Source organism: Salvelinus namaycush, chromosome 27 (assembly GCF_016432855.1).
Source record: "Salvelinus namaycush isolate Seneca chromosome 27, SaNama_1.0, whole genome shotgun sequence".
In the NCBI taxonomy this organism is placed as follows: domain Eukaryota; kingdom Metazoa; phylum Chordata; class Actinopteri; order Salmoniformes; family Salmonidae; genus Salvelinus; species Salvelinus namaycush.
In genome coordinates this window covers 35,261,977-35,274,745 of record NC_052333.1, presented here as the reverse complement: position 1 = coordinate 35,274,745, position 12,769 = coordinate 35,261,977, and the positions used below count along the sequence as shown (strand labels likewise).

Sequence of the window (12,769 nt, the reverse complement as noted above, 5' to 3'; positions counted from 1 at the left end):
AATGCAGATAGAGAAGAGCTCCAACTTCTTAATCATAGCCTCAATTTTGTCCCGCACATTGAATATAGTTGCGAAGAGTCCCTGTAATCCTAGATTCAGATCATTCAGGCGAGAAAAAACATCACCCAGATAGGCCAGTCGTGTGAGAAACTCGTCATCATGGAAGCGGTCAGACAAGTGAAAATTATGGTCAGTAAAGTAAACTTTAAGCTCGTCTCTCAATTTAGAAAAACATGTCAATACTTTGCCCCTTGATAACCAGCGCACTCCTGTACGTTGTAAAAGTGTTACAGGTCGCTGCCCATATCATTGCATAGTGCAGAAAATACACAAGAGTTAAGGGGCCTTGCTTTAACAAAGTTAACCATTTTCACTGTAGTGTCCAAATGTCTTTCAAGCTGTCAGGCATTCCCTTGGTAGCAAGAGCCTCTCGGTGGATGCTGCAGTGTACCCAAGTGGCGTCGGGAGCAACTGCTTGCATGCGTGTTACCACTCCACTATGTCTCCCTGTCATGGCTTTTGCGCCATCAGTACAGATACCAACATGAGCAGCAGCTACGTTTCGCTACATACGGACCGTTAGTGGAATTCCCGCGAGAGAGTAACGGTTAATGTGATTGGATGTTAATTATTTGACTAGGCTACCTGTATTTGACATTGTGCTGTTATTTCGCTGAACACTAGATGGTTTAATTTTATTTTTGGCAGTGAAACGAGACTACTCAGGCGAGAAAAAAAACTCACCCTAATGTATAACCCCGTTGGAAAATATAAACGTTTGAAAATCTGAATAACTTTTATTTTATTTGGCGTACTCTCAACGTTATTGCGCGTACCCCCAGTTTGGGAATACCTGGGTTAATCGAATAGGGTGTCAAACACCATTACAACTTTCCACTCCGACACATCCTTACTTTTGTTATTCACTACTGTACCTTCGCCTTCTTCGCTCTCTCAACACTGGATGATAGTTCTGATGGTATGGGTGGGGATGACAACAGTCAAGGACCTGGATGCAATGTTCCCTCTAATTTTTTGGGGCAACGAGCAAATTTTAGGTCTCGTGAGAGAAAACTTGAAACTTGTGAGAATTTTGTACAACTTCACAGTGAACACTAAGGCTTACAGTTTTAGAAAGTAGCCAATAGTCTATTGTGGCTATTTGAGTATAACGTAAGCCACCAACAAAACCAATGGAGAAAATCCCATAACATTCTCACATGGAAATAGCTTTTGATGTCTATGATATAACCTACCGTAGCCTATATGTGGTAGTCATTGCATGCAACTTTTAATAAAATGTTTACATTATGAAGGGCTTGACTTTAATTCATGATTTTTTACTTGGTCTGTAACACCATGGGCCAAATAGATGACAAAATAGGTGATTGCATTGTGTTGTATTTCTGTATGGTAATAATAATAACTTTTATTTTGTAAAGTGGTTTCTTGCATCATTAGACAATACAATTTAGTCACTTATTCGGCCCATGGTGTTACAGAACAAGAAAAAAGGTATTAATTAAAGTCCTTCACAATGTAAAAACGTTATCAAAAGTCACATGCAATGTAGGCCTGCATTGAACACCACATATAGGCTATATCATAGAAAACTATATAATCAAAAACTATTTCCATGTCAGAATGTTATGGGATTTGCTCCATTGGTTTTGTTGGTAGGCGTACATTATGCTCAAATAGCCACAATAGCCTATTGGTTACTGTCCAAAACTGTAAGTGTACAGCCTCAGTGTCCACTGTAAACACGCACAGGAAGTTGCAGAAAAATACTCACAAGGTTCAAGTTTCCACTCATAAGACCTAAAATGGGCTCAGTGTCCCAAAAGATTTGAGGGAACATTGCCAGCAACACTCCGTATTATTCAGAGCCCCATGAAATGACACCACAAATAGATTCTACAGACCCTACTGAGTATGCCCACATGCCAATTTATAGGCCTACAGTGTTTTGTATTGGGACCAATGGAATGGGCCGAGTAAAAAGGGCTGCTGGGTATTTAGACCAGTCATTCAAGAAATAACACCATATAAAGCATTCAGACCCGTTGACTTTTTCCACGTTTTGTTACGTTACAGCCTTATTCTAAAATGTATAAAAATATATCTTTAATCAACACATAATAACCTATGACAAAACAAAAAGACGTTTTTAGATTAAAAAAATATATTTTTTAAGTAACTGAAATTTCAAATTTACATAAATATTCAGACCCTTTGGCAGCAAATACAGACTTGAGTCTTCTTGGATATGACACTACAAGCTTGGCACACCTGTATTTGGGGAGTTTCTCCCATTCTTCTCCACAGATCCTCTCAACCTCTTTCAGGTTGGATGTGGAGCGTCGCTGCACAGCCATTTTCAGGTCTCTCCAGAGATGTTCAATCAGGTTCTGGCTGGGCCATTCAAGGACATTCAGAGACTTCTCCCGAAGCCACTCCTGCGTTGTCTTGGCTCTGTGCTTAGGGTTGTTGTCCCGTTGGACGGTGAACCTTCTCCCCAGTCTGAGGTCGTGAGCGCTCTGGATCAGGTTTTCATCAAGGATTTCTCTGTACTTTGCTCTGTTCATCTTTCCCTCGATCCTGACTAGTCTCCCAGTCCCTGCCGCTGAAAAACATCCCCACAGCATGATGCTGCCACCACCATGCTTCACAGTAGGGATGGTGCCAGGTTTCCTCCAGACGTGACACTTGGCATTCAGTCCAAAGAGTCCAATCTTGTTTCCATCTGACCAGAGAATCTTGTTTCTCATAGTCTGAAAGTCCTTTAGGTGCCTTTTGGCAAACTCCAAGTGGACTGTCATGTGTCTTTTACTGAGGAGTGGCTTCCGTCTGGCCACTCTACCATAAAGGCCTGATTGGTGGAGTGCTGCAGAGATGGTTGTCTTCTGGAAGGTTCTCCCATCTCCACAGAGGAACACTAGAGCTCTATCAGAGTGATCATCGGGTTCTTGGTCACCTCCCTGACCAAGTCCCTTCTCCCCCGATTGCTGTTTGGCCAGGCGGCCAGCTCTAGGAAGAGTCTTGGTGGTTCCAAACTTCTTCCATTTAAGAATGATTTGAGGCTACTGTGTTCTTGGGGACCTTTAATGCTCCAGAAATATTGTGGTACCCTTCCTCAGATCTGTGCCCCGACATAATCCTGTCTCGGAGCTCTATGGACAATTCCTTCGACCTCATGGCTTTGTTTTTGCTCTGACATGCACTGTCAACTGTGGGACCTTATATAGACAGGTGTGTGCCTTTCCTCATGTCCAATCATGTCCAATCAATTGCATTTACCACAGGTGTACTCCAATCAAGCTGTAGAAACATCTCAAGGATGATCAATGTAAACAGGATACACCTGAACCTCCATTTCTAGTCTCATAGCAAAGGGTCTGAATACTTATCTTAGGTAGGGTAAGTAAGGTATTTCTGTTTAAAAATTTTAATACATTTGCAAAAATTTCTAAAAACCAGTTTTCACTCTGTCAGTATGGGGTATTGTGTGTAGATTGATGAGGATTGTTTTTAATCCATTTCAGAATAAGTATGTAATGTAACAAAATGTGTAAAAAGTGAAAGGGTCTGAATACTTTGATTGCACTGTATAGACTCTAGCGCTAAATCATTCTACATTCTTTACAATGTTATGTTCTTCACATTAAGTTACTTAAGCTTCAACCATTTATCTATGTTCTCCACCTTATATTATTTATATAAAGTAGTAATTCTCTTTGGTTTCGATTTTTTTTGTAGCATTTTAAGAAGTCTTAATGTTGCTGCCATGATGCTAATGAGATACGCACTGAGTGGGTCCAATAAATGGTGTGAACATTCCACCACCGACTTTTTGATCCTGACCAGCCAGGAAGAAATGTTTATCAAATCTTCTATTTATTCCCCACATTCTGCTTTTCAAACAATTAAGCTTTACAACAATACCAAATAAAGACAAAATAAGTAATATTTTAGGTTTTATTGAGATTAAAAAACATCAAAAACAAAGTTTGACATTTCACTTTATTACATGAAACTTTCTAAATATTTGCTGTCTCTAACAAAACTGAAATTCACATTACCCTCAAATGAATGTTGGGGAGGTTTCACAGACCTGTTTCTGATCACAGAGATAAATACATAGGTAAAACGTACAGTATTGTATCTCTATAGCTCTAACTGCATCTTCAAAAATATTGTTACAAGCCAAGAACATTGTATTAATCCAAGCAACATAGCATAAGAACAGACCAAGTTGAAACCATGAACCTAACAAGCTTTGGTCACAGGAACATGAATTCATACAAATTAGATTGTTGTGTACCTCAATTACTATTTTTATATTACATAATTGACGAAGTTGTAATGCAGTATGAACTGTTGATATCATGGTCCAGCACAGAATTAATTAAATAAACAAATACCAGGCTAGATGAAGACATGTTTAACATACAATCTTGAACAATTACACACAACATCACCCCAGAGTCTGTGAAACCAAGCCATCCACGCCAGATGAAAGCCAAGTGATAAAAAAAAACTATTAAAAAGAGCTGACATAAAAAGTCTTAAAAAGAACTGTGAGGAGTGATGTTGAGTGAATTACAAGGATGATACTGGCAAACAAAACCATCACAATAGTCAATAACCATACATCTTCTAAGAGAAATCTTAAGGATGCTGGATTGGAAGTTTACAGTTACCGTCTTGACTCCACAAGGTGAAGTATGCAATGAACCAAGTGAAAGAAAACACAACTATGATTATGGTACCGTCCTAAATGGCACCATATTCCCTTTATAGTGCATTACTTTTGACCAGGGTCCATGGGGCTTTGGTCAAAAGTAGTGCACTTTATAGGTAAAAGGGTGCCATGATAGTGATAGTAACAACATCTGTATCGAAACAAAGATAGCTGGGAAGGGGAAGTTGTTACATTCAAAGCTTTGGCAATTAAGGCAAACAAAATAAGACATTAGCAATTCGAAAACTAAAGAGCTTAAGGAGAGATAAAACAAAAAACAAAATACTTAACTAATTCAATTGATTTAAACCATTTGATCTTATTTGGACAAATCTGCACAGACCAATACAAGATTAACAAACCTCAATGAGAATATCATCAACTATAGGATGTGCATGGAATTAGAAACCGTATCAATGACAGTACCAGCGAAAAAATCTAAAATGGGATAAGTCTAAACAGACCAATACAAGATTAACAACTGTCAATGAAATTGTCTTCACATCATTCAAGCTATGGATGACCAAGGAAGTACAAAAAGTACTTGTTTTTTCACATGGTTTCCACAAAGGCATCAAACCATAAAAAATAACAACAAGAGCAAACCGACACATAGGTTAGTTGAGAAAACAAGAGAGTTGGGTAAGAGATAATAAAATGTTTAAAAAAAACATCTTACAAGATGCTACTGATAGTCATTCAGTCTGCTCCACCTAGGTTCCTTTTACTTTACCTTTTTGATAGAGCAAGGCTTTCTGCCCTGCCTCTTAGGAACAACCACTACTTTTTTCTTAATGGCTGCCGCTACCTTACCAGGGTTACTAGCCTTGCCACGACCATCACGTGGTTTTATTTCCTCTTCTTCGTCATCTTCTACTGAAGAAAAGACTTCATCCTCACTTCTCTCTGCATCTTCATTTTCCTCCTCTGAATCATAAGTTGTATAATCAACTTTCACAGACTTTCTCCTGCCTCTTTGCCTCTGGGCTTGGAAGGCAGCTTCATCTAACACATTTGCTTTACCGTTGGAGCAGCGGTAAAGCCTTACTATTGGAGAAACAGTGCACCCCTGTTTGGCTGAGGGTGCACTGTTGGACCTATCCTCCTCTGCTGCTCTCTTGGCTTTGAAGGAGCCTAAGGGGCGGCCGCTCTTTCGCGGGGAATCATCTTTAGCGGGGGGCTTTGAAACTTTAGAGGTTGGAGGTGGGTTCTTCCGTAAGTGGGCACCTCTACCTGTTATTGCCTTGCGTGGACGGCCTCTTACCCGTGGCTCGGGAGAGGTGGGTGTGGCGGGGGGATCCACGCGGGGATGGATGCGCGGCCTTCCGAGCGGCTTCCACACTCTAGGTCCCTTAGGTTGGCTTTTCAGTATCTTTCTCTCCTCTTCCTCCTCGGATGACAGCAGGTTCTTCCTCGGCCTACCCATTTTTTTTTTTTGTTGAACTTTTTTGGGCCGGCCACGCTTCAAAGGTGCAGTTGTCTCTGCTGAAACAGCATTAGGGTCAATCACTTTACGTGGCCTGCCCATTGGCCGCTTGTCTAGCACCCTCAGTATCTTAGGTTTCTTGGAGCCTGATCCTTTGGGCCTACCCCTCTTAGGTGGTATGGGGCTGCCATTAGACAAGGCTTCACCTGACTCCTCTTCACTACCAGTACCAGTGGCATCCATCGCCTCTTCTTCCGACGCTGTTGCACCTTCTTCCGACGCCGTTGCCCCTTCTTCCGACGCCGTTGCCCCTTCTTCCGACGCCGTTGCCCCTTTTTCCAACATCGTTGCCCCTTTTTCTGACATCGTTGCTTCTTCTTTCATATGTTTTCTCGCAACCTGGCTCCTTCTTTCTTTCCTTCCAGCTCACTTCCTAGGAGGTCTTGTGAACTACTTAGGGCTTCCCACTGTAAAGGTCATATCGAGAAGGTTACAAAACAAAATGTTATTCGTGCACCCCTTCATAAAACTGGCCTACGTGGGCTCGAGAAAGTGTAGCTAGCATGTCTAGGCTGGACAATAGAACGAGTCAAAATTCCCAAGGATGAAACATGGCAAAAGAACATTAGCTAAGCTGGAACACTAGCATATGAATGGAATTGAACATTCGCAGAGCCTCTTCTGACCGGAGTGATGCTTATAATTCCATTTTTTGTATCCCTTTAATGTATCTCAAAAAATGTATCCCTTTTTATTTTACCACCACAATCTGTCCTTAGGACGAAACTGAAAAATAACTGGTGTAGAAAGTAAACATCCGCACCTCGATGGTGCCAAGTGTGAGTATGTCTGCATAACGAGGAAGTAGGGGGAAAAAGTGCAACTTTTGACTATTTCTGGTCTAGTGATCGATGACAGCAGAGTACGCTGCCCAGCCTTACATAATTAGAAAGAGATTCTCATGATAAAAATTGTGTCAAATTTGAAAAACTCTAAATATGCACATTGCGAGATATTTGGCAAAATAGATAGATATGCCTATGTTTCCCTATAGGAGACAATGGGGCGACCTCAGAGTTCCATGAGTAATGTTTTGTTGTGGTTTACATTTTAACTACCAACAACGTGGGCAGGTCTCATTGCCAACAATAGCGAAGCAGGCGGCGTGACAGAACAATAGGCTGGGAATAGAACGGTCAGAAAGCGAGTTGGTGCCACGGTGCTCAATAGAACTAATAGGAGACGGGAAAATGCCATAAATAAAGGCCTGTTTTTTCGTGATTACTTCAAAACTAAGGCAAGCAGCTGGGACATATTGTAATATTATGAAACTGGGCTCCATGGCGGATGCAATGACCTAGTTTTATCAGAAAAAGTATTGTTAAAAATGTAATGTGTCCAGCCTAACATGTCTTGTAATATGCACATTGTAAACACAGATTGTGTTTACTAATTGCAGTTTCTTCATTTTGTGATAGGTCACGTTGCAATTATGTATATGGAAAGGTGCACAATAAACAACATCTGATATGAGTCTTCTTCTCCTACATAAGTAAACTAAAGTTGATGCATTGAAGCGATGCTGAAATCTAGCTAGCTAGTAACGTTATACTGATTCAGTGATTGTTTTGGTGACTAGTAGCTAGTTAGCTAACTTTACCAGATGTTCGAAGCAACATCACATTCATCTTCTACGACCACGGTGAACTAGCTACCTAAGTAAATTGATTTTAAAATAAGCTAGCAAACTACGTAGCATAGCCAGTTAGGTAGCTAGCTAATTATCTTTACAATGCTAGCATTAGCTCGAGCGCTTGCGACAGCCCTGGACCTCAAGCTAGCTAAACTAGTGTAATGAAAATAGCACAATCCTCACCTTGGTATAATCCTTGCTTAGCTGGTGCTGTTCACACTTCTATCAGATATCGTTTGTCATGAAAGTCGCCAGATGTTTAATCGGTCTTTGTTGTATTTTTTTTTCGCTAGCTAGCGATTTGAATTTCAACCGGACGTTCTGGCGGGTGCGAGCTGATTTCCCTACTATTAAAGGGGAAGTCCCTACTACTAAAGGCAAGTGAAACAACGTTTTTCAGTTCCGTTCCCTGAAATAAATCATATGTTGTCTATGACCCCTGTTCTTTCACAAGACACTGATGACACTTGTGGAGAGTTCTTTACTTGAGCAATTGTTATTTAAAACAAATTTAAAAGCATAATAGCATCATATCTCAGATTGATTTCCTTTGAAAGCCTGGGAAAACGCTTGGGCTTCTTCTGGATACTCTGGAGAAGAGATGATCTGAACATTCTACAACCCCAAAAGATGTATTACCGCCACCAACTGGACGACGTTGAAAAAAACAAGGTAAAAATAAAATCCATACATGATAGGGAAAACAAACTTAAATCCACCCCAAATAAAACAATAAAAACCACATTGACAAAACCAAAACCCCCAAACATCCACTTCTTCCATCCTTCAAATCCCCATATCTCCCTTCTTCTGACTAGCCTAGTTAAATAAAGGTTAAATAATGTATTCATTTTTAATTCTCAGGCTCTATGACCTGAGAGGCTTGACAATACTCCATACAACTCCTCCGCCAAGAAGTCTTTCAGTCCCAGGAAATCCACAATGATGTCTATTTTCCAGGACTTCCTCTCCACCTTGGCTATAAAGGCCACAAAGTCCACCTTCTTAACCTTTAACATATCTGGGTTCTGCTGTTGAACGGCAACCCCTGCAGTCTTCAGTGAAGACCTACCCACCATCATGGACTCTTCAGGTGCACCATTTGAAACCTCAACCCTTTTAACAGCCGCTGCATATGAAATGCCCTGACTTAGGTCACCTCATTCTCGTTGGGCATTCCAAATAGGTGGCTTATTGGTTACCACCACAATTGCAACATGCCATATTTTCATCACTTTTAAAACACATGATATGATCTTTTCCACAACTTGGACATATTTGCTTCTCCCTTCTGCAAACACTTGAAACATGTCCAAAAGCTTTACAGTGATCACACTGCATTGGTCTTGGAACAAATGTTCTCTCTGTGGTTTATATATCCCAAATGCACTTGAGTAGGGAGAGATTCCAAAAATAACACTTTTTTCTTCGTACACCCCACAATTCATCCGACGAGTATCAATCACTCCAGGAATATTATTAATCTCTGCAACATCGATTTCCAATGAAACGCCAGATATTACCCTCGTGAGGGGTGCCCTGTTCCGAAGAGACACACAGGACACATCAAACTCGGGTGAGACGCAACACACGTTCCTTCTAAAAACTCAGAAGAACAAAAAAATCGAAACAAGCTCGCCTCTAGTGATCCTCACAGCCTTCACGTTACCCAGCACTCTCTCCCCCAGTTTGAATATATCAAATAAATTCTTCAAAATTGGCAATCCAATCAGCTGCTCCTAATTAACAAAACGTACTCCTACAAGATAAGAAGGGACATTCTCATCACTGCTTCTTTGCTCCGTTTTCTATTTTTTTGGATAACATTCCAATTCTCCTTGATTCCCCCGCCATTGTATTCACGCTCCACATCAGCGTCCACTTCCGCCAAGTTTTCTCCTCTCTTACCGATGATCTGTCCATGATGGAGAGTGAATGTTTTGTACAGTGCCAACAGCAGCCAATCCTGCTAGATCTATTGGTCTTTGGATCATGAAAATGTATCTCTCATCAATTAATTAGTTATTAATTGCTAGATGTACCTGTGTTCTTGAGACTGTTAGCTTGAAACTGCAAACTTTTAGATAATAACATTCATTTAAAAAAGATCAGTAAGAGTAGCAAACGGAGGGACAGAGACATAAACCTGTGGCGCTGGCGTGAAAAGAAAACACCCTATATGCATTGCGCCAATAGGGTTAACCCACTTAGGAATTGTAATGTGGCTTATTAGCGAGGATCGCTACACTACCCCCTCGGAATGGGAAGGCTTGTCCCGTGCTTTGACCACCTCAGTCCCCTCACACGTCCGGCCGTGCGTTTCGATGGCCTCATGTCCACCATCCCACTTCTGACACCAATGTAGCGAATGGAGGGAGTGTGTCGCGAATGGGTGTCACTGGCGTGAAAAGCAAGCCCCCTACGCATCACACCAATAGAGTTAACCCACTTGGTGGGAATTGCAAGGTTGCTCATTAGGGAGGATCACTACAGTATAGCTGAGAACTTTTACAGCTTCTGTATAAAATAATATGGCATAGGTCTATAACTGTAGAAATAATGAAAATATACAGTATATCAGGCACTACTTTTGTTATTTTCGCACCACTTGATTTGCTACCCCTTTCTTTTTCCTACCTCTATATTTTGTTCTCGTCTCCATAGACAGGAAAAATATTTATGTATGGAGATTAAGGGAGATAAGAGGTATGTGGTAACATATGAGTGATGGAAGCAGCCTGAATAAGAAAAATATATACAAATTGTATGTGTGTGCGCATGACCCTGTACGTGCCTCTGTGTGGGATTTGGAGAGAAACGGGGAGAGAGCTTGACAGACAATCCCAGAGAGTCTGTGTGTTGAACCCGCTGCCGCCTAATACCCCTACCTACTCCCTGCATGCTTTGCCATGGTTACGAGACAGGGCTCCCAATGCAGGCAGTTAATGTGTTTTTCAGCAGGGGTGAGCTGGGTACTAATGTGTCTCGGTCTGTCTCCTCAGAAAATGGCACAATCAATATCAACTGTCCCAGGATGCACCACCACTAGCAGAGGGCCAGGGAAACCACCAAGCTGCCTGCAAGGCTGAATAATGTAAGGTGACTAAAATGTTATGCTTTTTTTAAATGAAACAAAATACCTTGCTCTCCTTAAAGATTTTAGAATTAGTTTGTGAGTTAGAGAAAATAAGAGTAATTAGAGACTCATTTTAATGTATTCAATTCATTTTTGTACAATATATTAGCACAATTTATTGCACAAGAGCTTTCTTTTTATGTCAGTTATTTTTGTTTTCAGTAAATTATTTTGATACGTACCGTCAGGTCCAAAATTATTGGCACACTTGATAAAGATGAGCAAAAAAAGTCTATAAAATAAATAATAAAAATACTGAGCTATTGTATGCTCAAAAACATTTGAAAATGATTTTGTTTTATTGTTCAGAGAAATACAATTTGTTTAACAAGTAATATATATATTTTTTAAAGATAGGGGTCAAAATTATTGTCATCCTTTTTTTCAATACCTCACCTTGTGAGGATAACGACACTTAGCCTTTTTCTAAAATGTTTTATGAGATTGGAGACCACATCGGGAGGGATCTTAGACCATTCCTCCATTCAGAATCTTTCCAGATCCTTGATATCCTTTGTCTGCTCTTATGAACTGCCCTCTTCAATTCAAACCACAGATTTTCAATGGGGTTCAAGTCCGGACATTGAGATGACCATTGCAAAATATTGGTTTTGTGGTCAATTAACCATTTATTTGTAGATTATGATGAGTTCTTGGGGTTAGTGTCTTGCTGGAAGAGCCACTTGCAGCCAAGTTTCAGCCTCCTGGCAGAGGCAACCAGAGCTGCGTTCGAATACCCATACTAACATAAGTATACTGCACACTTAATGAGTATATACTACATAGTTCATTTTAGTATGCTGTAAACGAACAGTATGCTTTTAGTTGAGTGTACTAGCTCTTCACCGCTCTACCGGAAGTTGATGCTGTTGCTATGCAACCTCTTGCTAGCTAGTTAGCATAACAAATTACTAGTTAGACATTTTACAACTTTGGGTGTGTTCTTAAATTCAATCTGGAGTGCCAGAGTGCACTTGTAAATTCAGAGCATAGTCAGATTGTCTGTTTGTAAATTCAGAGCTTTCGCTCTCGGAGCGCACACTGGACACTCCAGCCTTTGAGCTTTCTGACCTTATGGCAGTCAAGCACCCAAGCTAACGTTGGCTAGCTTGCTAGCTACTTCCAGACACAAATGAGACCACTCTGACCATTTTACTCGCCCTAGCAGAGCTGGTTAGGCAGTTTTCCAGAGCGTTGGTGACTGTAACTGTGCTGCTGGCAACAATTTAATTATGCTCTTTTGCCGAAGTTTACTGACACCAGCCATATTCAATGGGGGTTGAGCGCTCATAAATTCATTACACTCAGAGGAGAGTGCTCTGAAATCAGAGTACTGTAGATAGCCAGAGCGAATTTACGAAAGGACCCGAATGTCCATTGAGAATGCACCATGACTATACCATTTAGCTAAACTAAGAATGACGGGAATAATCTTGTCAATAAACGTTGGGTAGAGTTGGGGAACTCGGCTGAGAGTCAGACTCTGCCGACGTCAGTATTACTTATGGCTAGGATGCGGGGATTGAGCTCGGGCCGATTGCGGTGTGAGTTATCTGGCCCAAATGTATTATTTGGGGCTCGGGCTGATTCCGGTGAGAGTTTACTGGCCCAAATGTATTTCTTGGGGCTCGGCAGATTGGGACTATTCTCTGGCAGATGATTACAAGGGCTGCTTTAAATAATTGACATTTCATTATTTATTTTTCCATGTTTTCTAATTGTTTCTGTGATCAAAAAATATAATTAACATTTAAATTAAATTCTTTAAGA

General features: G+C 40.7%; 1 protein-coding gene across 1 annotated transcript; it reads right to left on the bottom strand.

The window, feature by feature from the left end:
* Positions 1 to 3,967: 3,967 nt before the first annotated feature.
* On the bottom strand, positions 3,968 to 8,440 carry LOC120022617 (protein ENL-like). The gene is made up of 2 exons (XM_038966591.1): positions 8,047 to 8,440; positions 3,968 to 6,637 (listed from the first exon to the last, which is right to left on the bottom strand). The coding sequence occupies exon 2, from the start codon at positions 6,552 to 6,554 to the stop codon at positions 5,469 to 5,471; it is 1,086 nt and encodes a 361-aa protein (XP_038822519.1). The 5' UTR covers positions 6,555 to 6,637; positions 8,047 to 8,440; the 3' UTR covers positions 3,968 to 5,468.
* Between the last annotated feature and the right edge of the window lie 4,329 nt (positions 8,441 to 12,769).